This window comes from Ovis aries, chromosome 17 (genome assembly GCF_016772045.2).
Source record: "Ovis aries strain OAR_USU_Benz2616 breed Rambouillet chromosome 17, ARS-UI_Ramb_v3.0, whole genome shotgun sequence".
Taxonomy (NCBI): Eukaryota; Metazoa; Chordata; class Mammalia; order Artiodactyla; family Bovidae; genus Ovis; species Ovis aries.
The window spans coordinates 72,507,703-72,535,203 of record NC_056070.1 but is presented as its reverse complement, the minus strand read 5'-3'; the positions used below and the strand labels follow the sequence as shown (position 1 = coordinate 72,535,203).

The following is a 27,501-nucleotide window of genomic DNA, read 5'->3' as shown; positions in this document are numbered from 1 at the left end:
GCCCTGGGGTCCTCACAGACTCCTCTCCATCCCCTGCAGACCAGAGGCCTCTCGCAGCCAGGCCTTGGTGCCTGGCTGGGGAGTCAGCTGCGGCAGGCCTGTACACTCTGGGGCAGGACGGGCGTCTTGGCCCTTCTTCACAGAAACCTCCGAGGTCTGCAGGGTGGTGGCAGACACAGAAACAGGGGCCCCCACTCCGAGCTCATGGTCCCGCACCTCACCCTTGGGAGTCGGAGGATGACCCTGGACAAGTGGCCATCCTGTCCTGTGGGAAAGGACCACCAGGGTCAAGGCCGGGCTCGCTGCCTGGCCTGAAGTGTTAAGCGCGTGGTGTCATGTGGGGTGGGGCGTGGGGACAAAGGCAAAGACCCAGAGCGGTGGGGGTCTGCAGGAGGGGGTGAGAGGACCCCACAGGAGCGGACAGTGTCCTGGTGCAGGTTGGGCAGTGCGGAAAACGGCGTTGGAACCTGCAGGTCCCACCCACTCAGGAGGGTCCTTGAAGCTTACCTGGAGGAAATGCAGAGGCCCCTCCGCAGGACGTGCTCAGATGCAGGAGACAGGCGCCCCCTGAGGCTCTCACGCCCTCCCTCCCCAGGTGCTGAGCTTCCCTTGGCGCCAAGACGGCTACCGGAATCCTGGTTCACAGGAGAGGTCCACAGTGGGAGAGGCGCTCCAGCCGGGGTCCGCAGACAGGGACATGTGTCTTGGTGACACCCTCCAGCCGGGGGTGGGCTCCCCCCCAGAAGCCACTCAGCCCAGGCCAAAGGAGAGCAACGCGCCTCGCAGAAGGTGCTTTATTTCATTTATCAACAACACGGGGGCAGGAAGGCCCAGCTGCAAGGCCCTGTTATCACAACCAGCCTCAGGCCCCTGGCTGGCTCTCTGCTCCCACTTCCGTCTCAGGAGCTGCTGGGCTGGCGATGGGCTCAGCCCGGCTCCCCCGCGGGGGCCCGTCCCCAACCCCCTTGGGAGAAGGCGCCCTCTCAGCCCAACAGTGACTAAGGCGGAGAGTGGTGCCGGCGCCCAGCCACGCCTGCTGAGGAGGAGAGGCTTGGGGGCTGTCTGGAGACCGGGCCCTTCCCAGAGGGTTCCTGCCACAGGTCTGCGAGCCCCCAAAACACCTGCCTACCTGCCGACGGGCAGGGTGGGGGACACCTGGGATCTCCCACTCCCCCGCCCCGGGAACCTAGTCCTCGCTGGAGTTGTCGAACTCCTCCCAGTCAGACACACTCATCACCTCGGAGGCGAAGTCCGGGTCGGCCTGGCTGCGGTCAGGGGTCCCCCGGGGCGGCTCGAGCAGCAGGGACCGCGGCAGGGTGAGCACACAGGCGGCCAGGCCCGAGATGGAGTTGTCCAGCGGCGGCCCCTCCTCCCAGCTGTCCTTGCCCGCGTCGTAGATGTGCACGTAGCCCGTGCGGCTGCCTCGGTTGTGTGAGCGGCCGCCCAGCACGTAGATCCTGCTGTCGAGCACAGCAATGCCCGGTTCCCCGTGCCCGGCCGGGAGCGGGCAGACGGACGACCACTGCCCGGATCTGCAGCTGTAGCAGGCCACCTGCAGGGCAAGGTGCGGGCTCTCAGGGGCTGGGGGCCCCCAGGGAGGGCTCTGACCGGCTGCTGCCCTGCGCCACCTCCCCAGCCCCTCAGCCGGCCGGTGGCCCCAGGCCCGTGGCTGTCTCCCCTTTGGCCTGGGGGTGCTGGCTCACTCCCCTCCACCGCTGAAGCCGAAACTCAGAAGCCAAGCGCACGGAGCACCGGGCAAGATGCAGATAAAATGGAGAGACAGGCTTGCTGAGTCGTGATGACTGTCAACATTCTCTTGGGAAGTACCCAGCGGCCCAGTGGTGAGGACTCGCACTTTCCCCGCTGGGGCCCCAGGTTCAATCCCTGGTCAGGGAACTAAGATCCCACAAGACATGTAGTGTGGCCAAAATAGAGAAAAAAAATCATCTTGCCTTCAAAGCTACCCCAAATAGTAAACGTGGGAACCAGGGGAAATGTTCAACCTACTAGTAATCCAAGAATTGCAAAACAGAACCTCAGGGACAAATCGTCAGCTGTTAACGAGCGGGCACTGGGGGAGAAAAGGCACCGGCCAGGCGCCCATCTGACCAGTCAGGGCGGCAACGTGCAGAGCTGCACAGAGCCACGTGGACGCCAGCCCTGCCTCTCCCACTGCGAGGAGGCCTGGCCACCAGGGCCGGCCTCTGCGGGCGGTAAGCGCAGGGACGTGGACACGGGCGGACGGGCGACCCTGGATCTTCGGGGACGCCTAACTGCACAGCCCTTGGAAGCAGCAGGGGACGTGTGAAGGCCCAAGATGGGAGGGGAGCTGCCGGCTTGGAAGGGGAAGGGGCCCGAGCGGCCGGCCCACAGGCTTCCAGAAGCCAATAAGGGCTTCAGCTCACAGCGGTGAGGAGCAGGACCCGGCCCCACCGAGGGGGCTGCGCTCTGCTGACACCCCGGGTGAAAGGACGCCAACCCTCCCGGGGCTCCGCTGAGGACGCACCCTGGACTGTCAAGTGAGAGCCACAGGCTGCCAGCACAGGCGCCCGCGGGTTTAGGCCCCGCACCGGGGGCGGTCTGTCCCAGCTGCCGCAGGAACTGAGACGCTGGGGCCTAGCGGCTCTGAGCGCTGGGGGCCCCGTCTGGGGACACCCAGCCAGGCGAGCTGAGGGCCAGGGAGGGTCCCATCTGGGGAGACCCAGCCAGGCGGGCTGAGGGCCAGGGAACCTGCATTCCTGGTGAGTTCTCTCCTGATGTGGGTACTGCTGGCCCAGGAGCCACATTTCAAGGACCGCAGCTCTCGCCTCAGGAGATGACCCAAGATACCCAAACAGCTCCACGGAGCAAACGCTGCTTCAAATGTTACCTGAAACGGCCACAACTTGACCAGCCCCAACGTCAGCGGTCTGATGAACTCTGCACAGCCACTGGGTGGCGTGGGGCGGCCCTCAAACGAGAGGACACACCCACGGAGCCGGGGCAGGTGGGCGGGCGTTCAGGAGGGCTAACACTCCAGGCTGGGGGCCAGATTTCAGGAATTCTTGTCCCCTTTCTCCATTTTCCCAGAGTTCTGCAATGTGGTTAGACTAACTTTATAATTAAAGCTTTTAAGAATAGTGCAGGCAGGTGACACCTCTCTGTGACACCCTAGTGGTGGACACGTGCCATCTGTCTCAACCCCGACTGTGCACCCCCAGGAGTGACCCCAGGCCAGCCGAGTTATCAGCTGTAAGGACGCCACCCTGAGGTGCGGGTGCCAAGTGTGGGGAGGCGGTGGGCGCGGGGGCGACGGGAAGCCTCGCTGCTCTGTTCGGCTTGGCTGCGAAGCTGAAGCCGCCCTAGGAAACGCAGCCTAGTAACCAGAAACGCGCCCGTGTCCCCCCTGCAGCCCGCCTGCTGCGTGGCCGGCTCCTCACTGACACCCGCGGGAGGCGGCCCCGCTCACCTGGTGCACGTCTCTGCGGTAGCCCGCGTCGTTGTTGCTGCCCCCGATCACGTACAGCTTGTCCAGCAGCGTGGCCATGCCGTGCCAGGCCCGCCGCACCGGGCCGTCGGCCAGCGCGTGCCAGGTGTCGCTGCCCGGCTCGTAGCAGTGGGTCTCCTTCAGGTAGTCCTCCCCGCGGCGGCCGCAGGTGACGTACATCTTCCCGTCCAGCGCTGCGCCCGCGTGGGCGTAGACCTGCGGCGGGGCACCGGCGTGAGCGCCAGGAGGCCAGGGGCCGCGCGACCCCCGCTCCTCCCTGGACGCCCCGTCCCGCCCCCCACCTTCCCCACGGAAGAGGATTCCAGGGCCCAGAGGCGATGCTGCGCTTCCCCGAGGGGAGCCGCAACCCCTCTTTCCGCACCACCCCCCCAAGCAATGTGCACCGGACCCAGAGGAAACCATCACAGCCCCATCTTCACAGAGGCCTCCTGACCCCCATGCCCGCCAACCCTCCAGGCCTGTTATCAGCTCCTTTTTCTGCTCCGATATGATCCTGCGATTTTAAATATGGTGAATCACACTGGTTAAATTTCGAGTACGGAACCAGCCTTTGTAATCGACTCTATTTGGTCATGAATTTCTTTTGGAGGGAGAGGGGAATTTGCTAATATGTAGTCACGAACATTCACATGTAACTGTAGGTATGGCAGACTTGCTCTATTTTGGGGGGAGAGGCTGCTGTCTTGTATGGTTTTGGTATCAATTTAATGATAACTTCCTAAGGTGAAATGAGAAGTATTCTCCCTCTTCCACTTCCTGGAAAAAAAGAATCGGTATTTTCTTTAAAAGTTCGGTAAATTCTCCAGTTAAACTATCTGGGCCTGGACGTCATTTCCGTAAAAGGTACAGGGCCATTCAAATCATCTGCTTAGTTTTCTGGGTGTCCTAGCACGATGTTTCGGAGGAACTGGTGTGTTTCACCGCCTACTGACAGGGCGTTAGTAATGCAGCCCCTCCCGCAGCCGTTCTTGACACTTTTAGGAAGCTGTTTTCGCTCCCTTCCTCAGGCTTCCTAGACGCCTGTCCCTGGCATTGACCTGTGCAGACCCAGCCTCTCAGAGTCTCCTCTAACAGCCCTCCTTCCGCTCTGGTGCCTACCCCTTCCCTCCTCTGCTTGCTTTGGGCTCGCTCTGCTCTCACTTTTCCAGATTCTTGAGGGATGAGCTCAGATCACTCAGTTGAGACTTTTTCCCTCCCTAATGAACGCTTTCAGTGCCGCAAATGCCCCTCAGCACAGCTTCAGCGGGCACGCCACAAAACTTGACAAGCTATCTTTTCATTCTCACTCGGATCAAGGTCCCAGGTCCCTTGCTGGGTTGTCATCTTATCTCAACCTTTTAAGTTTTCCAAGTTTTACACACACATCCAGAGTTCCAGGTAGTGCTGAGCAGGAGGAAGTGGGAAGGACCCTGAGACAGGTGGGAGTGTGGGCCCGCCCTGCGGGAATCCTGAAGGCCCCTATAGGGGCTGTACGCCCACGTCTGCAGACCCGCGGACCCCCTGGCCTAGCAATGCCCCCAAGCCGATCAGAGCTAGCCCCCAGCCAGCACGGCCCTGCACTCACACATCTCCACCTCCGGTCTGACCTCCCAAAGCCTGGCTGCCAACCGGCTGTGCCCGGCAGCTCACGTCTGTCATGTCCTTCCCACAGCCCACGCCTGGACCACCCACGGGCCGGAGCCTGCTCCCTCTCTACACATGCACGCCCCTTGCTCCGCCGCCTCCTCCCAGCCTGGAAGTTCTGTTTCTCCCAATGGCTGCCATCTTTCCTGGACATGGTCGCACTGACACCTCCCTGCCCCCACAAACAGTCCAGCGAGGCCCTCCTCGAGCACCGAGCACCACCGCTGGGCTCGGCCCCAAGTCCCTTTCCGGATCTGTGCAGTGACCGAGAGCGCTCTCTGCCGCTAGGCTCAGCCACTGCCAGCACCCGATCCCCGGGGCTGCTGACGGAACAGACCAACGTGAGGAGCCTGGCCGCGGGGAGAAGCGCCGGCTGAAGGCCGAGGCTGCCCCTCCGTGGCCAGGCTGAGAAGCGCAGCCTCCCGTCCAGACAAAGAGCCCCTGGACCCCTCCCCCCTCCCCTCCGCGGGGGGTGGGGTCCGCCAGCGTCCGCTGCGGCTCAAGGACCCCGGTCTCTCCCCAGCACAATATGCCCCCTTCTCCTGAACAGGCAGGAAATGCTCTCCAGAAGGGCTTCCTCCCCAGAGTGGCCGAGGAGCGGGGTGCTGGGGAAGGGGGGCGCAGTCAAGAGGGGCGGGAGGGAGATAGGGGGAACGGAGGGGAAGGAGGGAGGGGAGGGGGGGACAGGGTCAGGGAGGGGAGGGACAGGGTCAGGGAGGGGAGGGGGGACAGGGTCAGGGAGGGACAGGGTCAGGGAGGGGAGGGGGCACAGGGTCAGGGAGGGACAGGGTCAGGGAGGGGAGGGGGCACAGGGTCAGGGAGGGACAGGGTCAGGGAGGGGAGGGGAGGGGAGGGGAGCAGGAAGGGGCAGGGAGGCAGGAGGCCCGTCTGGCCAAGGCCTCGGGCAGGACACAGCCACCCTTGCTCTGCTCTGCCCAGTGCCGAGAGGTGCTCACAGATGCTGCGACCCGGGTGCAGCACAGACCGGCAAGGACCCCTCTTGCCCTGAGGTCCTGTGTCTGGTTTGGGGGCCAGGGTCTCAGCACCCCAAGTCCTTAAGCTCAGAGAGCCACCCCCTTCAAGCATCACCTCTGCAAGATGAACAGGTTAACATGTTTAAGCTGTACTGTGCGGGACACAGGATTTACAGAAACAGGAAAAACGGCACTTCTGAAACGTTTCTGGCTTCGTGAAGGGCCTGCCCTCTGGGGGTCTGAGGCTGTGGGGTCCTGCCTATCCCGTCCCTCCCGTCCCCCTCTGGACATGGCCCGGCTCACCTCAGTGGAGCCAGGGGGCAGGCAAGGGGAAGGCTTCCGTCCACACTGACCTGCAGGGTTACAGCAGCTGCCGGGGTCCAAGGTGAGGAGACCCAGAAGGGGGTGTAACTCGGGAAGGGGCCTCTCCCAATGCCGCTGGGAGCCCCCCACTCAAGCTCAGGGCACAGCTCGTGGAGGCAAGAGGGCTCTGGTCCTGGGCCTGGCCCGGCCTCCACTGTGTGAACCTGGGAAGGGTCCCTCGGGGGGCTTCCTTACCTCCCTCTTGAGCGGCGCCACGTAGGCCCAGGAGTTGGTGGCGGGGTCGTAGCGCTCCACGGCAGTCAGATCGTTGTGGTAGTCGCGGCCCGCCACCGCGTAAATGTAGCCGCCCACAACGCACACGCACAGGTCAGCGTGCTCCTGCTGCAGCGGCTGGATCTGGAACCAGCGGTTGTGCCTTGGGTCGTACCTCGTGAGACAGGGGACAGTGCGTCAGCAGGCCCCTCCCCCAGCACGCCCCCACAGCCTGGAGGGCAGGGCCAGGAGCCTCCTGGTGTGACTCACAGCGGCTTCCAGACCCTCCGCTGACCACCCCACGCTGCCCGATGGCTGTTCCTACATAGCACCTCCATCTCACTGTCTCACTCCCAGCTCCCCACGGCTCTGTGCTCACGGGGCCCGCAATTATGGCCTCTCGACTGGACGCCTGGGCACAACAGCCTCCAGCCAGACACCCCACTTTTAGCCTTTGCCCCAAACACAAGTGAATGCACTCGGCAGTTGCTGCTTCTTGCCACGGCCCCTCCCTGCCAGCCAGGAAGACCACACAGAGCCGGGCGTGAGTGGATCTGGGCCTCAGCCTTGTTCGCTCGGCTCCGCGCCCGGTGGGGTGATGCTGCCTACCACAAGGGACCGAGGGGTCGACATGCGTGATGAGCCCCTTCAAGCGCTGTGGCCCACGCCTGTGGTCCTGCGCCCAGGGAGCCTGGCTCGGGGCAGATCGCACTCGGTCTGCTCAGGAGAGACCAGGCTGAGTGAGGCTGTCAGGGGTGGAGCCGGTCACTCACTGGGTGGACATCACGGCCCTCGGTGCTGGCACCCAGGGCCTCCTTCCACTGCGAGCCAGGAAACAGGCCAAAGGGGGCGGAGCCCGTCAGCCTGTTCCCGGGGAGGGCGGGGCCGAGGCGGGGAGGGCGGGGCCGAGGCGGGGAGAACTGAGCTGCCAGGCGGAGGCCCAGCCGGGGGCGGGGTCGAGGTTATGAAGGCGTGGTTTCCTCCTTTCTGAACTGAGTACCCACTTCCCCTCTGGATCTCCCCCGCATCTTGGGGCAGCGACAGCAGGGGAGGCCGAGGGCTACTGTCGCTGTCCCCTCCTGGCCCAGGGTCCGCCCGCGGGCTGTGGCCGGCCAGACCCGCCCCTGAGCAAGGTTGGCGCCAGCTCACAGCTGCCTGAGGCAGCCAGCAACCTGTGTCTGCTGTGCGCCTGTCCGCTTGTGCGTGGGGGGGGGGGGGGGTAAGCTTCCCAGAGGCCCCAGATGCGGAGACCAGCCTGGAAGCCTCCAGGAACAGAGGCTGGGGGGCCTGCCCCACTTCCGCTGCTCTGACCCAAAGGAACAGGCTCGGAAGACCCCAGACTCACAGACAGAAAGCACGGCCTGCTCCAGACCTCGTGCCCGGCACAAGGCTGACAGCAGAGCTGGGGATGCAGGGATTTGGCCTGAGGTGAGGTGGGGCTTGGGGGCCTGCCCCGCCCCCGGGCTGAGGACTGCATGCTGGCGGAGCAGGGTGACAGGCAGCCACCTTCCAAGGAGGCTGTGCAGCTAGGAGAGCGGAGCTAAGGGCACAGGAGAGGGAAGCTGGGCCGGGCTGCGAGGGCAGAGGGTGCTGGGGTGGCCGTGCCCCCCAGGCCTGGACCCCCCCTTTCCTGCCACGGCACTCCCTGCAGCCCTGCACCCGCCAGAGGGCGGGGGGCGCCTGGGGGGGGGCGTGGGTCTCCCAGGAGAGGAGACGAGAGTGGGAGGAGCCAACGCCGCGGGCAGCCCCCAGCCGGGGCCCCTACCTCCAGCAGCGGGACTCCGCGCGGAAGCCCTGCACGTTGTTGTCCCCTCCGATCAGGTACACGAAGTTGTTGAGCACCGCGATGCCCTGGTTGGACATGCGGGGCGCCAGGGACGCGGTGAAGTGCTTCCACTCCCCCAGCAGCGGGTTCAGGTACTTGGCCTGGTCGCTGAGGACGGTGGATGGCGTGGAGTGGATGCCCCCGAAGCCCACCACGCACTGGAAGTCGGAGCGCAGCTCGGTCTGCGGGCCCTGCAGGCTGGGCTGCAGGCTCTCGTTCCGGTGGTACATGAGGGCTTCGGCCACGGTGTCCCTCAGCGGGCTGGGCTCCAGCTTGTCGTGCAGCCGCTGCAGGACCTCGGCCTCCATGAGGGGGAAGCGCACGGTCTCCAGGAGCTTGGGCGGCTCATGCAGCGGGAGCCGGTCGGCCTGCACCTGCTCCGGCGGGTAGTGGTAGAGCAGGGCACCCTCGTACACCTCCGTCTCGCAGGACACCTCCAGGCGGTTGCTGCTCAGGAGGGCGTAGACCTTCTCCAGGGGCAGCTGGCGGTACTTGTCAGTCCGCGAGAAGGCCACGAAGTTCTTGAGGATGTAGGCATCTAGCTGCTCGGTCAGGCGGCTCAGGTCAAAGAGCTCGGCCAGCCGGTAGACGTCGAGGATGTTGTCCTCGTCCACCCAGGGCGTGAGGAAGTCGCAGCAGAAGTGAATGATCTCCGGGATCTGTGGGCAGAGCGGGCCGTCGAGCCCAGGCCGGTGTCCCTGGGGCACCTCGGAGGGCCAGCACGCGGGGGCAAGCCACCAACAGCTACCGGCAACACCAACAAACAGGAGCCGGTGGGCCGCGCACTTGGAAGCGTCACACCCGGCAAGGCAGAAGCCCAGCGAGTTAAACCCAAGACGGAGCTGGGCAGCGGGGGTGAAGGGAGGGCTGCCCCCTCGGGCCGGAGCCTCACCTGGAGCTGGCAGGCAGCGACCAGCGTCTCCTGGACGTTGCTCAGGCTGAGCTCCAGCTCGGCCGTGTAGATGAAGTGCAGGATCTGGCGCATCGCGCTGTAGGACACGCCGTGGATCAGGACCTCCTCCTGCTCCATCTCCTTCAGGCCCCCCGCGAACATGCCCCTGCACAGGGAAGACAGGGCATGGCCGGTGACGCCCGCGGGGCTGCCAGAGGGGCGGGCCGAGGCCGGCTCGCACCCTGAGCCGTCCGGCGGAGGCGCCCACAGCTCCTGACCAAGCTTGGGACTGTTCTGGAAACTCCATCTCACACGGCCCAGGACCTGCACGTGCGCCCCTGGGCGCGGGGCCAGCGGGCTTTCTGCTGCGTCCGCCCGTGTGATTCCCGGGGCTCAGCGGGAGAGGATGAATGGGAAGCAAACAGTAAACGTCTCCGCTCAGTATCCCTGCCCCTGCAACCACTCAGCACCGGGAACCGGTCACGGGGCCGGCCCCACAGCGAAGCGAGTGGCAAGACCCCCGAGCACGGAGCTAAAGCTGGAGGACAGACAGAAGACAGGGCGCTGCCGGGTGTGCAGTCGCCGTCAAGGACTGAGACGGGGCGTCTGACGGAGGAGCAGCCAGCCCGAGGGGCCCCTGCCCGAGGAGGCCATAGAGGCGGCGGGCGCCCAGGCCCAGGGCCAGGATGACCTTGCAGGCCGGCTGCCGGGGGGCAGGAAGCCTGGGCCACATGCTGCTAGGCAGGGTCGGGCCTGGATGGACACCAGGCAAAGGAGGTGCCGTCGGAGAACTGATCCCAGGTTTGACCGAGGGACCTCAGATTCCAGGCTCCATGGGGCAGGGTGGAGAGGCTGCAGTAGGGGCAGGAGGCCCCGGCAGGCCTGGGGATTGGAGGGGAGACCCAATCTGGGGCTGTCCAAGGGTAGCCAGGACCCAGGGGTGAGGGGTCAGCGGGAGCCCGCCCCAGGCCCTACAGAGCAGGCACCTCTTAACGTCCCGGCTGCAGGGTCAGTCAGGGGCTAGAGGCGGCGGCGGTGGTCAGGGAAGCCTTGGGGCTGAAACGGGTCAGCAGCACGCTGCCAGAGTGGCCGTGTTCCATTTCGACACACACACGCACACTCACAAGACTGACAGGACGTGAAAGGGTGGAAGGCTCCGCCCGCCTTCGGCTCCGGCCCCCAGCTGCCCTCCCAGGGAGGCACCATCCCGAGGCAGGGGCCACGCCTGGATCCACACCCAGCTCTGCCTTCACAGGGCACCTTGCAAACGGCCTGGATTACCAGCACCCACAGGGCTGCCCCGGGCAAAGGTGCCAAAGGACGCAGCCATGCACACTGGGGTCCCCCAGGGTTCCTTCTCGTCTCCCGTCGTTTCGCCCGATGGACGGTTCTGCCCCAGGAGCTGGTGGGAATGCCAGGATCAATTCCAGGAGAGCCACTGCTGGGTCAAAGGGTCCACACACTCCCACCTGGATGCCTCCGCCACAGCCTGTCATGAAGCCCCACCTGGGGGCGGGGGGCCTGCCCGGACACCCCTGGAAGCAGAGGGCGAGGACGCTGGCTCCAGCCACCGGGGGGCGAGGGAGAAACCTGGCAGCGGACGGACCGGATGGACAGAGGCTTGGGTCGCGGGTTCAGCAGCTGTTTTCACTTTCTCTTCCAAAGAATGCAGGTGCTTTGCCCACTTCCTCTTAGACTCTTATCTCGTCAACTCAAAGAAGCCGGAGCCTCTGTGCACCTCTGGTGTGAATGCAAATTAGTGCAGCTGCTGTGGAAGACAGTTCGGGGTTCCTCAAGGCACGACACACAGAACTGCAGAATGTTCCAGCAATTCCGCGTCTGAGTATGTGCTCCACAGAACTGACAGCAGGGCCTCCAAGAGACATCTGCGCCCCACGCTCACAGCAGCTTTCCTCACAAGAGCCCAGAGAGGGGGACGACCAGTGTCCGTCGACAAGGTGGGCAAGCTGCAGCGCAAGAAACGGGAGCGCGTTACTCGCCTCGCGAAGGACGGCCTGGCCGCGGCCGGGCGAGCCTCCGGGACGCGCCGCTCGGCCAAAGCAGCCGGTCCTCGAAGGGCAGACATCGTCTGCTTCCACTCACACGAGGTCCCGGAGCGGCCACGGAGACGGAACCCCAAGGCGGCCGTACAAGGCGGCTGCCCGGGCCGGGAGGGGGCCACGGGAACTGTTTCTCGGCTGCAGGCGCCGCTTCATAGCTTGGAACGGTTCCGGAGGCTGCGCCACAGAGTGCATGTAAGGACACTGAGCTGCACGCTGAAATGGTCACAATGGCCAAGCTGTAGGTTTTCCAGAAATCGCAGTAGAAAGAGCAGCACGTGCACCGAGTGTCCAGCAGGCGGGGATGGCCACGAGTGGAGGACACAGCACGCGTGCCGCTCCCGCGGACGCGAGGAGGCCCAAGCGGCCCGGCCTCAGGGGACCAGCCTCAACGCTCACTGCGAGGGCTGACGCTGAAGCTCCAGTACTTTGGCCACCTGATGCGAAGAAGTGACTCATCAGAAAAGACCCTGATGCTGGGAAAGGTTGAAGGCAGGAGAAGGGGACGACAGGGAATAATATGGCATCGCTGACTCGATGCACGTGAGCTTGAGCAAGCTCCGGGAGTTGGTGATGGACAGGAGGCCTGGCGTGCTGCTGTCCACGGGGTCACCAAGAGTTGGGCACGCCTGACAACGGGCAGCAGAGACCAAAAAGAGGGCACTGGCAGGCCCCAACCCCGACCCAGGCAGCGCCGGGCGCCCCTGGCTCCCTTGGCCCTGAGGGGACGGGCGCGTCTCCAGCCCGGACACCTCCTCCACACCCTTGAGACCAGGTGTGTCTCGGAATCCAAAAGTTTCAGCTGGAGAAAACACTTATCTGCCACACGTATGATGTCACAACCCTCCATGGGAGTCTAAAATCAACACCTCGAATCCAAACACCTCAGTGTTTCCCAACCAGAAGTATGATAAAAGTAAAGAAGTCGCATCTCAGTTCAGGACAGGTTGCATGGTTTAATGAATTTGTGCCAAACTTTACATTTAAAAACAAAAAAAGCTGGTAAAGCAGAAGAATCCAGCTCTCCCCTTCCTCTCAGAGACCAGCTGTCCAGACAGACTAGACAGCTGTCCACCAACAAAGCAGCTCTGGGGGCCTCCGAGGGCAGGGCCAACGTTCAGCAACACACTGGAACCCAACAAAGCAAAAAAGAGCAGCTCCGAGTAGTCAGAGGTTCGGGGTTGAGGAGTATGAAACAGGCTTTGCAAGAGACACCCTGTGGAGGCTGAAGGCTGGGTGAGCGAGGGGGTGGGCAGGGGCACAGCCGTGCTCGCCACGCTTTCCTACCCGGACAGCGACTCGGCGGCGGGGATGGGCGCTGGACAGGACTCCGTGCCCCTCGCCTGTCTGGAGAGGCCCACACGCCGGCTCAGGCTGGTAAGCGCCTTGCATCAGAAGAGAGGCTCCCAGCAGGGAGCAGCTGTCCCTCTGCAAGCAAGGCCCAGGGACAGGGGTCTGCTGCCCCATGAGCCCGGGCCTCACGGAGGGTTTCACACTCTGATTCACGAATAACTCAGCTTCCTCCGTGTTGGCTGACCCACAGAGCAGATCAGGGGGCTGTCAGCCCCAGCTGCACGTTGCCGAGAGCCTGGCAGACACCCCACAGGACATCCCCTGCAGGGCCCAGCTACGGGCCCACAGCCTCCAAAGGCCTTCGCTTCACTCTCGCTCGCGTCAGAGACCTTCCCAAGTCTCACTGCGTCATTTCAACCCGAGTCAATAAGCGAAATGAATAATAAAGAAAAAAACCTGCATAAGCTCGGGAATCATTTCTCACGTGTTTATCAGAGATAAGTGTGGGCTCTCCCTGGTCCCAGGGGGAGAGGGTGTCAGCCTGCACAGTGACCAGGCCGGAGAAGAGAACGCCTCCCAGGAGAAGCCTGCCCAGGGCCAGCTGCCAAGGGCTGAGAACGGCTCCTGGAGGACGCGGGAGACACAGGAGGCCTCCCGCAGGTAGGAGAGGCGGCGCCCGCCCCCGGCCCGCAGAAGAGGGCCGTGACTGGGACAGACAGCCGACGTGGGGAGAGAAGCTCCACGTGGAGGGCTTTCGAGGGTGCGGCCAGGAGGCCCTGAGCCGGGGCGACCCCAGTGCCGGACCTTCTGGGCTCTGAGGCCTCCCTGAGGGGGCTCCTGGCCACCCTGCCCCACCCACTGCCCAGGATTTCAAAGCTTGTGAAGAGTAAACGCCCATGAACCGAAGGGTCGCTGCCGTCCCTGGACACGCCCAGCCACCACTGGCTCGCCCTCTCCATACCCTCCTTCCGGAGAACAGGCTGTGCTTACACCACGAAGAAACACTTTGCTCATTAGCTTCTAAAATCAAAAGACGAGAACTACAGCCGAGCCTTGAAGAGAAAAGGACCCAACGGGATGGAAAGGGTCTCCGGCCCAGAGCCCTGTCCACCGTGGCGGCAGGGGGGCCGCCCCTCACTGGGCCAAGTCGGAGCAGAGGCATCCGCTCTGCCCAACGTGCCCGGGGCTGGGCAAGCCTCGCACAGGAGACTGAGAAACTCGGGGGGTCACAGCGCCCACAGGGAGGGTCGGGGGCCGAGGCCCGCAGCATGAGTTGGCGTGAGCGGGAGGCGGCCGGCCCGGTAAGCGTGTGAACAGGGCTGTGTGGACAATGCATGCAGTGCTGACCGCCCGCGACGGTCCTCACGGGCGTCCCCAGAGGAGCCGGGGCACGAGTGGGCTTCCTGACGGTGTCACAAGAACTCTGCATGGGGCTGAGATGAAGGCCTAAAGCCTCGTAAGGTCTTGAAAAACGGCGGTGGTTAGAGAGGCAGCAAGGGCAAACGTGGCCCAGTGGGAATAGGTGTCCAGCTCTTTGTAACACTCTTCTCAACATTTCCGCAGGCCTGAATGTTCTTTAAAATGAAATGACGGGGAGCCAGAGTAAAGTAGAGAGGGAATCTGTGCCACACCAAGACACTGTAACTTACTGCTGGAAAAGTCATCCTGGAAAATACAGCATCGTACGCAGAGCCAAGGATACTACCTTTAAAACAAAACAAGAACAGAGAACACGCGCCTACTGACCGGAAGTAGTCGCAGGAGGCAGCCAGCAGGATGCGGTGGGCCTCGAGCTGCTTCCCCTCCACCACCAGGACCACATCGAAGAGGATGCCGCTGTCCCGCAGGGCCAGCAGCCCCCGGAGCAGCGCCTGGGAGTGCTGGGCGCTCCGGTAGGTGTTGCTGACGCAGTGTGGGTGGGAGGGCTGCGTGGGCAACTTGCAGAGCCGGGCGAGCTCCTGCTCTTCCGCCATCCTGACCACCGCTCCCGACCTCAGCTCCGCGGCTGTCAGCTGGCAAGACATGGGCGAGCGGTGAGCCCGGGGGGCCACGCAGGGCTGGCTGCACTGCTCTGGGGCCTCCCTCGCGCTCACCCGTGCTTTCCCCGGAGGTTCAAGCCTCTGGCCCCCTCTTCCCTCCCACCACAGTCCAGACGTGGGGCCTCCTTCCTCCCGACCTGTGTTCCTTCACGACTAAGACCCTCCTTCCCATTTCATCTCCTTTAGCGTCGCTGTGAGACAGAAGGTTCTAGAGATGGACCAACCCATGGGAACCCAGCCGGCAGACCCCCTGTGTGGTGAACCTCAGAGTGAGGCCCCTCAGCCAAGGAAAGTGAAAGCGAAAGTGAAGTTGCTCAGTCGTGTCCGACTCTTTGCGACCGCATGGACTGTAGACTACCAGGTTTCTCTGTCCATGGAATCTTCCAGGCAAGAATACTGGAGTGGGTTGCCATTTCCTTCTCCAGGAGATCTTCCTGACCCAGGGACTGAACCCAGGTCTCCTGCGTTGTAGGCAGACACTTTGCCGTCTGAGCCACCAGGGAAGTCCCTCAGTCAAGGAAAGGGGACTAAAGACAGCCAGTCCCTCGGGGCATTCTAAAATCCCTAGAGGAGAAACGAGGACCAGCGCAGACCAGTTCTCAAGGGCTCTTCCTCTCTCCTGTTGCGAAAGAACACTGGGTTCCCAACACAGGAACGGATGCAAAAGAAAAAAAAAAAAAAAAAGACACCAGGGGCCTCCTAGGAGATCCCGTGATTAGAATTCCATGCTTCCATCGCAAGGAGGGTGGGACAGATCCCTGGTTGGGAAACTAAGATCCTGAATGCTGAGCCAACCAGAAGTGACTAGGGACAGCTTGCTGCTTCAGTCAAGGGGCAGCCAGTCCGCCCTGCACCAAGCTGGGGGGCCAAGCTGTGCACCCTCCAGGCCACAGGACCGCCAGCCAGTGGGCCACGCACCACAGGCCACGAACATCAGCCTTCCCCACCCCACGCTCCTCCACGATCCCCTCCCCTAATGCGCTGCTTTTCAACGCCCTACTGGACCTCTGAAAGGAAAAATGAGAGATTCTACTATAAACAAAAAAAGTACATGATGAAATTTAAATTTCCTTCCCACTTACATCCCCAACCAGATCCCCTCTCAGAGGAGAGTATCCTACTTCCCCTCACCCTTCCAGGCAGCACCAATGCATTTGCAGGCAAGGCTGTAAAACTAAGTTCCCCCATTTAAGTAGATGTTACACCTTTACCTCGTATCCCTCCCACAGTCCATTGTGCGGTTAATCCTATTTTATTTAACCAATCCTTTTCAGGGAGACGTTTGGGTTTCCTCCAATTGTTTGCTGTTGCTAACAGCTTTGCACTGAAAATCAGAGACGTGCTGTGTGTGCGGCAGGTAAATGAGGAACATTTACTGGATACCGAGCTGCTGGGTTATCTTGATTTGACTGTGCAGTGGACCCTCCCATAGATACTGCCAAAATGCCTTCCATAGAGGGTGTACCAATTTATTCTCCCACCAGCAGAGAGAGAGAACCAGATTCCAACCAGTGTGTAGGACACCAATAGCGTTTCTTTTTCATCTTTGCTGACTTAACAGATTAAAAAAACAGCATTTCACAGTGAACTTTGTTTTGGTAACTGACGAAATTTCGGAAACTAAGGAAGGGAATGCCGCACATCCACTGGGGCTGCCTGCCCATGCCTGTTTTTCTGAAATACAGCTCGTTTACCTTGGGAGCTCACTCTCTGGCACCTTCAGCGAGCCCTTCCTTAGGCTCGGTTCCCTCAACCCGTAACGATCCCAGTCATCACAAGCAAGGCCCTGCGTGCAGTCCTGTGCGGTTCAGAGCTACCGAGGGAGGAGAAAGGAGGCTTCACGCCCCAAGCAGGTACAAACTCAAGGACGCTAAATGCACTTCCGTAAACTCGTGGATGACAGGGTCGGAACATCTCTGAAGAAATGTCCGACGACACCCTTTCCTGAGGAGGCACCCCAGTCCTCCGCGGGGCCCAGGCAGCGTCTGCACGAGGCAAGGGCTGCAACAAAGGGAGGGGGTCCTAGTCCCGGGAGGGGGGGGCCGCGCGGCGTGGACGGGTGAAGCGCTCCGGGGCGTCGCGGCCGCGGGGCAGGGAGGCGCCCGGGAAGCAGGCGCTGGGCCCGCGGGGCACAGAGGGGCGGCCGGCCCTCCCGGCCGAGGCGTCGCGCTGACAGCATGGCCTCCAGGGCTGTCCGGCTCGGGCCGCGCCGCGCGTGCGGGCCGAGGCGGGCGGGCCGGGGTCCAAGGTCGCGTCGGAGGGGACGGCGTCCGATCGGCCGCCTGTTGCAGGGCAGCCAGCGAAGCGCCGGGAGGCGGCCCCGAAACACGCGCGGCGGGCGCCAGGCCCGCCCGGGGCCCGCTCGCCGGCGCCCCCGGGGCCCGCCGCGCCCGGGGGGTCCCGCCCGCCGCCCCCGCCACGTCAGGCTGCGGCTCGCCTCGGGCCGCCGCCCCCCTCCGCCTCAGTGCGCTCCGGGCCGGCGCCCGCGCCTGCCCGCGACAGCGCCCGCGCGTCCGCTCCGGGCCCGGGGTCCGAACCCGGCCCCGCGCACCGAGACGCCCGCCGGCCCGCGACCGTCGCTCACCTGGCGCCGCCGCAAGCCGAGGCCGCACTCGCGGGGGCGGGGCGCGCGGGGCGGGGCCTCGGGCGTCACGTGGGCACGCCGCGCAGGCGCCGTGCGGGCGCGGGGCGGGGCGGGGCGGGGCGGGGGGCGTGCCCGGGGCCGGGGCGGGGCGGGGCCGCAGGCGTGTCGTGGGGCCCGGACAGAGGCGGAGGGCCCGGGCTGCCGAGTGTCTGCGCGGTTCTCGGTTCCCTACCCCCTCGCCCGGCGCGGCAGACCCAGCAAAGAATGAGGACGTGAAGGAACGCGTTCTGGCAAGGGGTGGCGCCCTGTAAATCCGTTTCCTTCTTTCCCTCTGTCCCTCCCTCGAGGTCCCCTGAGTCGCCCGCCGCCTGCTGGATGCTGGCGGGGACATAATCACCGCCAGTGTGAACAGGTGTTTTCCTGTTTACCGAGAGTCTAGAGTCAGTCTAGGAAGTCGAGAATTACCTGGCGTAACAGGCAAACTTGGCCTCGGAGCACAGAATGAAGCAGGGCAAAGGCTAGTACAGTTTTGCCAAGAGAACGCCCTGGTCACAGCAAACACCCTCTTCCAGCAACACAAGAGAAGACTCTACACATGGACACCACCAGATTCTGGTCAACACCGAAATCAGACTGATTATATTCTTTGCAGCCAAAGATGGAGAAGCTCTATACAGTCAGCAAAAACAAGACTGGGAGCTGACTGTTGCTCAGATCAGGAACTTCTTATTGCCAAATTCAGACTTAAATTGAAGAAAGTAGGGAAAACCGCTAGACCATTCAGGTATGACCTAAATCAAATCCCTTATGATTATACAGTGGAAGTTACAAATGGATATAAGGGATAGATCTGACAGAGTGCCTGATGAACGATGGATGGAGGTTCGTGACATTGTACAGGAGCCGGATCAAGACCATCCCCAAGAAAAAGAAGTGCAAAAAGCCAAAATGGTTGTCTGAAGAAGCCTTACAAATAGCTATAAAAAGCAGAGACATGAAAAGCGAAAGAGAAAAGAAATATATACTCAATGCAGAGTTTCAAAGACTAGCAGGGAGAAATGAGAAAGCCTTCCTCAGTGATCAATGCAAAGAAATAGAGGAAAACAACAGAATGGGAAAGACTAGAGATCTCTTCAAGAAAATTAGAGATACCAAGGGAACATTTCATGCAGAGATGGGCTCAATAAAGGACAGAAATGGCAGGGACCTAACAGAAGCAGAAGATATTAAGAAGAGGTGGCAAGAATACACAGAAAAACTATACAAAAAAGATCTTCACGACCCAGATAATCACTATAATGTGATCATTCACTTAGAGCCAGACATCCTGGAATGTGAAGTCAAGGGGGCCTTAGAAAGCATCACTACGAACAAAGCTAGTGGAGGTGATGGAATTCCAGTGGAGCTGTTTCAAATCCTGAAAGACGGTGCTGTGAAAGTGCTGCACTCAATACGCCAGCAAATTTGGAAAACTCAGCAGTGGCCACAGGCCTGGAAAAGGTCAGTTTTCATTCCAATCCCAAAGAAGGGGAATGCCAAAGAACGCTCAAACTACCACACAATTGCACTCATTTCACACGCTAGCAAATTAATGCTCAAAATTCTTCAAGCCAGACTTCAACAGTACGAGAACCGTGAATTTCCAGATGTTCAAGCTAGATTTAGAGAAGGCAGAGAAACCAGGGATCAAATTGCCAACATCCACTGGATCATTAAAAAAGCAAGAGACTTCCAGAAAAACATCTACTTCTGCTTTATTGACTATGCCAAAGCCTTTGACTGTGTGCATCACAATAAACTGTGGAAAATCCTGAAAGAGATGGGAATACCAGACTACCTGACCTGCCTCCCGAGAAATCTGTATGCAGGTCAGGAAGCAACAGTTAGAACTGGACATGGAGAGTTAGAGGAGCAAGGTCGTGAGGCAAGAAGCGGTAGGTTTGCAGCCGCCGTTTCTTCCGCCTCCGGTCTCTGGATCTTTTGTAGAGCGTCCAACAGCGCTATGTTGGGACAGAGCATCCTGAGGTTCACAACCTCTGTGATTCGTCGGAGCCACTGTGAGGAGGGTCCAGGGAAGAATATACCATTTTCAGTGGAAAACAAGTGGAGGTTACTAGCTATGATGACTTTGTTCTTTGGGTCTGGATTTGCTGCACCTTTCTTTATAGTAAGATACCAACTGCTTAAAAAGTAATCCATGAGAAAGATAGGAAGAGGAGCATATTAAGAGGTGCAGTCTCTTAAAAGGTTCAGTCCCTTGAACTCAGCATCCTAAATATGTTTGTAAATAAACTTATGGCATAAATCCTTAAAAAAAAAAAAAAAAGAACTGGACATGGAACAACAGACTGGTTCTAAATAGAAAAGGAGTACGTCAAGGCTGTATATTGTCACCCTGCTTATTTAACTTATATGCAGAGTACATCATGAGAAACGCTGGGCTGGATGAAGCCCAAGCTGGAATCAAGATTGCGGGGAGAAATCTCAATAACCTCAGATATGCAGATGACCCCACCCTTATGGCAGAAAGTGAAGAGGAACTTAAGAACTTCTTGATGAAATTGAAAGAGGAGAGCGAAAAAGTTGGCTTAAAACTCAACACTCAGAAAATGAAGATCATGGCATCTGGTCCCATCACTTCATGGCAAATAGATGGGGAAACAGTGGAAACAGTGGCTGACTCTATTTTTGGGGCTCCAAAATCACTGTAGATGGTGATTGCAGCCATGAAATTGAAAGACACTTACTCCTTGGAAGGAAAGTTATGACCAACCTAGATAGCATATTAAAAAGCAGAGACATTACTTTGCCAACAAAGGTCCGTCTAGTCAAAGCTGTGGTTTTTCCAGTGGTCATGTATGGATGTGAGAGTTGGGACTATAAAGAAAGCTAATCACCAAAGAATTGCTGCTTTTGAACTGTGGTGTTGGAGAAGACTCTTGAGAGTCTCTTGGACTGCGAGGAGATCAAACCAGTCCATCTTAAAGGAAATCAGTCCTGGGTGTTCATTGGAAGGACTGATGCTGAAGCTGAAGCTCCAATACTTTGGCCACCTGATGCGAAGAAGTGACTCACTGGAAAAGACCCTGATGCTGGGAAGGATTGAAGGCGGGAAGAGAAGGGGACCGCAGAGGATGAGATGGTTGGATGGCATCAGCGACTCAATGGACATGAGTTTGAGCAAGCTCTGGGATTTGGTGATGGACAGGGAGGCCTGGCATGTTGCAGTCCATGCGGCTGCAAAGAGTTGGACATGACTGAGCGACTGAAGTGAACTGAGAGTAAATCTGCTTGCCAGCCTGCAGCTGGGTCCCTGCACTCCAACCAGAGGCTCCCGTGTTCATTTTTCTCCTCCGCCCTGCAGAGGACCCCATCCTGCGAGGCTCAAGCGCGAAGGCCGTGTCTGGAGGATGGAGAGCTCTGAGGGGAGGACAGAGCTAGGATAGCTCAAGCTTGAAAAGATCGGGGCCAGGGTGGGGGGGGAGGCGGGCAACCGTGGATGAGGGAGAAAATAAGTGGAGATACACTGTCCTGGCCGCGCACCCCGCTGCGTGAGGCACCTAACGAGATGAGTAGACCGCGCCCGCCCAGGAGCCGACGTTCTCAGTGGGAGAGGCCATCCAGAAGGACTTCTGGGAGGTGGTGGCCACACAGCTGTGCACCAGATGAGGACTTTGTGGGGAGCAGAGACAGCATTCCAGTTTGAAGACTGTGTCCACAGATCCAGTCTAGCGAGCGGTCAGCCAGCCGCCAGGAATTTCTAAGCATGAAAGGAAACTTGGAGACCAGACCCAGCCCTCCAGCCTGGGTCAGCCTGGGCAGGCAGATGCCAGCTCATGGTGCAGAGACTGGCCTGGAGGGGCAGAAGGGAAGCAGTCGCTGTCAGCGGGGAAAGAAGCAAGTTCGAAGGGCAGTGTTGGCTGGAGACCTGGGGAGGAGGCAGGTTCCCCAGTACCTGTAGAGGGGAGTGATGCGTGAGGAAGGGTCAGCCCAAGTCATGGTCGGGGACAGCCGAGCTGGAGTGGGTTTAGGGAAAGACAACGCCCTCCAGGGACCCAGGACGGTGAGGAGGCCGCAGATGTCCAGCTGAGGGCCTACCTGGGGGTGTCATGAGCTTCTGGAGGTCATACACTGAGCCAGAACAGGGATGGGGAAAGGAAGGTGAGCCGAGTGCAGAGCACACTTTTTCCAAGGGCACCCAGAAGGGCAGGGAAGGGGTGACCGCAGAGGTCCAATGGGGCTGGGAGAGAGTCCTCTCCTGAGGGTGGCAGCAGCCAGCCTGCAGTGACTGAGTGTGGAAGAGGGGGACAGGCCTCTGATGCTTCTTCAGATGAAGAGGGAGACTGGAGGAGGACACCTCCAGGGCAGGAGAGAGGAGCCGGCGGGTGGGGAGGACAGGAGGCCCGGAGCAAGACGGGGGCGCTGGCCGGGGACTGTGGGGAGCTGGAGGGACCCTTATCTCAAAATACAGCCGGCTCAAGTCAATGGTCCCTGCCACGGGAACGTCCGCAGCAGAGGAGGGGCAGGGCGGGGGAGGCCTCAGGGAGGGACGGGCAAGAGCACCTGGTGTCCTCCCAGGGACATGTCAGCTTCCGAGCAAAGCCTCTGTTCCCCGAGGGTCCCAGCTCTGGCTGCTCCGCCGTGGCTGTGCTTCTGCATGGAGAACAGGGCTGGCGCTTAGGAGAGTAAGAACAAGAGGAGGGAGGTGAAGCAGAGAGAGGTCCGAAGCAGAGATACTAGGCAGCAGGCGGGAGTGGAGAACGGGAGGTCTGACGTCTCCGCCCAGCGGGAAGGGCCTTAAAGGAGAGCAGCACCCGTGTCTGTCTGCAGAGCAGTTTGATCACAGCCATCCTGAGCAAGCAAAAATCAGTCGAGACTGGCGAAGACATTGGCAGCAAGCGGCAAAGAGTCTGTGAAAAAATTCATCCAGGGAATCCCCTGGAGGCCCAGAGGTCAGGATGTGGCGATTTCACTGCTCAGGGAATTAACAGCCCCACAAGCTGCATGACACAGCCAAAAATGAAATTTCTTAAGTGCAAAACAATCACAGATGATATTGAGTCCATTAAATAAGTGGAAATGAATGTGAGCAGTTAACACTCAAAAGAGGACACAAACCAGAGAATTCCCTGGAGGTCCAGTGGTTCCGAAGCCTGGCTTCCAATGCAGAGGGCGCCATCTTCATCCCTGACTATTAACAAGACCCCACATGCCGCAGGGCAACGAAGTCCCGGCGCCCTGCAGTCAGGGAAGCCGATGCTCCGAGGGGGACCAGCCCATGTGCCACAACGAAGAGCGGACCAAATAAATAAATAGAGACTTTTAAATACGTGCGTCAGTGAGAGTAAAACAACAAACCCCCGAGTGACGCCGTTCATCAGTGAACGCGTTCGTCCCGTCACTGACGATAACCGTTCAGAAGGCGTCAGGAGTTCCTCTCCCAGTGAGGTCTCGCTGGCTGCACAGGCTTTTCTCCAGGTGCGCGAGCCGGGGCCGCCGTCCTGCGCGGGGCCTTCTCCCTGCTCCTGCAGCTCCTGCTGCTGTCCCCTAGGGGACACAGGCTCTAGCAGCGGTGGCACGTGGGCGCAGTTGCCCCCCTGCACGTGGGATCTTCCCGGACCAAGGATCCGCCTATGTTGCAGGTGGACCCTTAACCACTCCAGGGGCTTTTTTTTTTTTTTTTTTAAGAAGAACTTTTAAAAGTTAATAATTAGAAAGTGAACCAACCTGAAAAACGATAAAGGGTCTTTACCGGAAGCTCACAGAAGAGGAAGTCCCCGCCGGTATGAACAAAGGAAGTGAGCTCAAGGGCAGTAATACTCAGGAAATGCAAATGTTACACCTCGCTTTCCCACGCTGGTAAAGAAAACACTATTCTGACACCTGTCGAAACAGTAAGAAAGACTGCTCAGGAAGCCTACTGCCGTCCTCGGGGCTCTCTCAGCGGGGGAGGGCTCCGGTTCTCCTCTGAGTACCGCAAAGACAGCTAGGGCCAGAATGAGGGGCTGCTGGATGCAAGATCACTCATGTGAGATGTCAAGGGTAGGGGCATTCTTGCTGCCCTGGCCTAACGGGATTATCCAGGGTGGGGAATGAGGAACTTGATCAGGTATCAAGGCTGAGTGTACTCCCAGAACCGATCAGGCAAAGAGCTTTATCCAGGCTGGGCTAGGCAGTCAGGAACAGGGCAGGTGCCAGATGCGCCAGTTAGAGAGGTTTACAAACACGCCTGCAGGCACTTCCCTGGAGGCCCAGTGACCAGCAGTCCACTTCCCCGGGTAGGTGATGCCGCTGAGTGGAGAACTGAGCTCTCCCATGCACCAGCGAAGACCCAGCGCCCCACAGCTAGGACCCGAGGCAGCCAGATAAATAGATTTTAATTCGCTTCAAAAAAAAAAAAAAAGCCTGGAAGATCTTTGACTCTCCTCCCACCAAGGGGTGAATCCCAGTTTTTCTTCCTGTCCTTGTGCGTGGCCTGGACTTCATGGCTGGTTCTAAGGGACAGAATGAGGCATAGGGAAGGGTGTGTTTGTGAAAGGCCTCAAGCCTTGCGTCTGCCTCTGTCTGCGCTCCGTAAGCTCTCGCCCCTGACCCCGTCGTAAAGACACTCAGGCAGCCGTGCGGGGAGGCCTGTGTGGACCCCAGACCTCTGTCAAAACTGGCCCCCACTTGCCTGCCAGGAGCCAGCTGTCTGGCAATCAGACCCTCCAGCCCAGCCAGGCCTTCTGAGCTGTCTGGAACCTCACGAGACGCTGAGCCAGGGGCTTCCCTCTGGTCCAGTGGCTCTCTGAGCTCCAGCTCAGAGAGCTTAGGTTCGATCCCTGGTCAGAGGACTAGACCTTGCATGCCGCAACCAAGACCCAGCACAGCCAAATGTAAGAAACGAGAGAGAGAGAAAGAAACAAGAAAAGAAAAAGACTGAGCCAGAACCCAGCTCAACCGCTCCTGAATTCCTGGCCCATAGGAGAAGGCAACGGCACCCCACTCCAGTGCTCCTGCCTGGAAAATCCCACGGGCGGAGGAGCCTGGGGGGCTGCCGTCTATGGGATCACACGGAGTCGGACACGACTGAAGTGACTTAGCAGCAGCAGCAGCAGGAAGGATGGCAGACAATGGATGTTTATTGTTGCCATTTTCAGCTACTTGGCTGCGGCGTAATTTGTTACATGGCGGTACATAACTGATACCTAGAACTATTGGTATTGGCTATCCACATTTAAATAAATGCACAGTGGCTCTCCGCAGAGCAGCACTGCCAGTTCTGGGTATCCGAGGAATACCCCAGATGAAAGCAAGACAGTGTATGGAGGGTATTCACTGCGGCAGGCATATCGAGTTGTGAGAAAGCAGAACCAAAGCGGAAGTGAGACAGGAGGGAAGGGGGCAGGGAAAAACCATGACAAGATGATGCAGCCTTCAAGGATGTGACATTAACTGGTTAGAACCTAGCAGGCCCAAGCGGCAAAAGATGTGACTTCCAGTGGACCTTGGGTCTCATTGCACGCTTGTTACAATCCATTAGCTAACTGACACAGCCGCTGAGGCCAGGACAGTCCCCAGGTCAATCATAAAAGGCCAGAAGGTAGACAGTAGCCTAACTCCTGGAAATCCCTACCCTCTCACCAAGGAGGCCTAGTGTGCCACAGTCCATGGGGTGGCGAAGAATCGGACACAGCTGAGCGACTGAGCTGAACTGAGCTGAACCCCTTCCCCAGACGAGCTGAAATGACGCTCCCACTCAGCCACCGAAATCGGGCGGTGGAGTTCCATCGCTAGACTGTGTCCAACTCTTTGCCACTCAGCACGCCAGGCTTCCCCGTCCTCCGTCATTTCCTGGAGCTTGCTCAAACTCAAGTCCATTGAGTGGGTGATGCCATCCAGCCATCTCGTCCTCTGTCGTCCCCTTCCCTTCCCGCCTTCAGTCCTTCCCAGCATCAGGGTCTTTTCCAGTGACTCAGCTCTTTGCATCAGGTGGCCAAAGTATTGGAGCTTCAGCTTCAGCATCAGTCCTTCCGAGACTGTTCAGGGTTGATTTCCTTTAAGATGGACTGGTTGGATCTCCTTGCTGTCCAAGGGACTCTCAAGAGTCCTCTCCAACGCCGCGGTTCAAAAGCATCAATTCTTCTGGGCTCAGCCTTCTTTATGGTCCAACTCTCACATCCACACATGACCACAGGAAACACCACAGCCTTGACTGGACGGACCAGCAAGGAGACGTCTCTGCTTTTCAATATGCTGTTTACGTTTGTCACCCAAACTGTGAAAACGAAACACCCCGCAACCCAGGGCCGCCTCACTTTCTGAGGGGGACGCGTCCTGTCCGTGGAGCCCGTTTGTACGTAAACTCGCTTTCTCCCTCCTGTGGCTCACTCCTGGATTCTTGCCTGCGTGAGGCCGAGGCTCCTCACTTGGCAGCTGGTCCCAGGGACCCACCTGACTTCTGGGACATGACCATCCACTCACACTCCCTTCTCTGGCAACACGTGTCCATAAATAAACCGGTTAGGTACCTGACCTGAAGCAGGTAATTTAGAGGCTGTGATGTAGCAATGACTTTTTTTTTTTTTTTCCTTAAACCAAGTGACCAAGGATACAGCCCAGGCCCCAGCAGCGAAGGCACCAAGTCCCAACCGACGGGCCGCCAGGGAATTCCCAACAATAACGTCTCAACTTCACCAAATAGCCAAGTAACCCCATTTCCCAACTGTTCTCTACGTGTCCTTTCTCGCTGAAGGTTGAAATTTATTGGCATCAAGGTTCAGACAAGGTCGTGGCATTGCAGACAGGTGGGGAGCCTCTGGCTGGTCTTCCCAGGTGGTGCTGGTGGGAAAGAATCCTCCTCCTACTGCAGAAGAGCTGTGGGTGGGGAAGCCCCCTGCAGAAGGACCTGGCAGCCCACTCCAGCGCTCTTGCCTGGAGAATCCCGTGGACGGAGGAGCCTGGGGGCTGCAGTCCACGGGGTCACAAAGAGCCGGATACGCCTGAAGCGACTTAGGATGGGGCGCCTCTGAAGTGTATCTTTGTTTATCTTTGGGTTCCCCTTCACTTGTGTTTTTCTTCTTCTTCTTCTTTCTCTTCTTTGTTTTTAGATAAGAAGTAGATTTATTCGGATTCAGAGAGACACACACTCCACAGAGTGCAGTCTGAGGGAGAGTGTGGCAGCCTGCATTTTTCTTCTTGTTGAGGAAAACGGATCCTTTGTTTTGTAGCCTCACCCTACCTGGATTTGCAATTCGTAATGTGACAATCACCGCTGGGTACACGAAGTGCTACCTGCTTGGGGAAAAAGGTAAAAAAAAAAAACCCTGTAAAGATTATGTGATATACTCTGGGCATCGTCTGGACCACACTTTTCTGGGCTGTCAGATTTCCTTGCCCTTGAACTAGTTTACAGCTCTGTACATTACAGACAATCACAGTGCAGAATAATTCTTGTCCTTAGACGTGCAAATTCTGCCAGGTGGGGGGGAATCTCTGTCACTCGCCAGGGGAGAGGTCAGTCTTGTCTATATTTGCATATTCATTTTGAAACGGAGCAGCAGCCTGTGGTGCTTGCTCCCCCCACCAACCACACTCCACGTCCTACACCAGCCTTTTGTCTGTAGAGAACCTTAGTCAAGGGGTAAGTTTAATCAGATAAATGAGAAAAGCAGAAACAAAGGAGAACGGTCGGAAGAGACCAAATGATAATAACGTGGTCATTGAGCAGAGTCAGGGACCTCTAGCTCTTTCTCACGGACTGTAGATAGTATTCTGAGCCACATCCTGTGAGCTGTTAGCTACTAAAACCCCAGGTGGAAGAAATTAACTCCATGATGACCAGACTGTACCCATGGCCCAAGCTGCCACAGTTCTGAGAAGTGTCTCAAAGAAGCGGGAACAAACTGAGCCTGGAACTGAAGATTAACCGGACTTGAAACAATCAAGATGATGCCGGCCAGACCACCCGGTGTCCAGTCTGGAGATGACTGTCAGAGCTGACCCTGCTGCTTCCTGCCTGTGGTCCCGCATGCACCCCTACACTCGTGTCTACAGAAGCTCTTGCCCCAGAGGTTCGCCGGGGGGTGGGATGGGGGCTGGGGAGTCTGCCTTTGGACAGGTGTCTCCACCCTCCCCTGCCAGTTGCCAGCATTTAAAGTAAAGCACAG

General features: G+C 59.3%; 2 protein-coding genes across 8 annotated transcripts; one reads left to right on the top strand and one right to left on the bottom strand.

Annotated features, from left to right (window-relative positions):
* Nucleotides 1-780: 780 nt before the first annotated feature.
* KLHL22 (kelch like family member 22) lies at nt 781-23,140 on the bottom strand. Of its 7 annotated transcripts, XR_009596967.1 has the most exons (9): nt 23,081-23,140; nt 21,917-22,006; nt 14,477-14,742; nt 9,378-9,543; nt 8,426-9,144; nt 6,643-6,835; nt 3,449-3,682; nt 2,870-3,073; nt 1,440-1,552 (listed from the first exon to the last, which is right to left on the bottom strand). XR_009596967.1 is itself a non-coding variant. In XM_042234213.1 (8 exons), the coding sequence occupies exons 2-8, from the start codon at nt 21,935-21,937 to the stop codon at nt 1,187-1,189; spliced, it is 1,965 nt and encodes a 654-aa protein (XP_042090147.1). In that variant the 5' UTR covers nt 21,938-22,006; nt 23,081-23,140; the 3' UTR covers nt 781-1,186. The 7 variants fall into 7 exon arrangements, 6 of the variants coding, with proteins under 6 accessions (XP_042090147.1, XP_042090148.1, XP_027812705.1 ...); XM_042234213.1 differs by lacking the exon at nt 2,870-3,073 and having other exon boundaries at nt 781-1,552; XM_042234214.1 differs by lacking the exons at nt 2,870-3,073; nt 21,917-22,006 and having other exon boundaries at nt 781-1,552.
* On the top strand, nt 19,254-19,658 carry LOC114108857 (cytochrome c oxidase subunit 7C, mitochondrial-like). The gene has a single exon (XM_042234218.2). It carries the CDS (start codon nt 19,356-19,358, stop codon nt 19,545-19,547), a length of 192 nt encoding a protein of 63 aa, XP_042090152.1. The 5' UTR covers nt 19,254-19,355; the 3' UTR covers nt 19,548-19,658.
* Nucleotides 23,141-27,501: the final 4,361 nt, after the last annotated feature.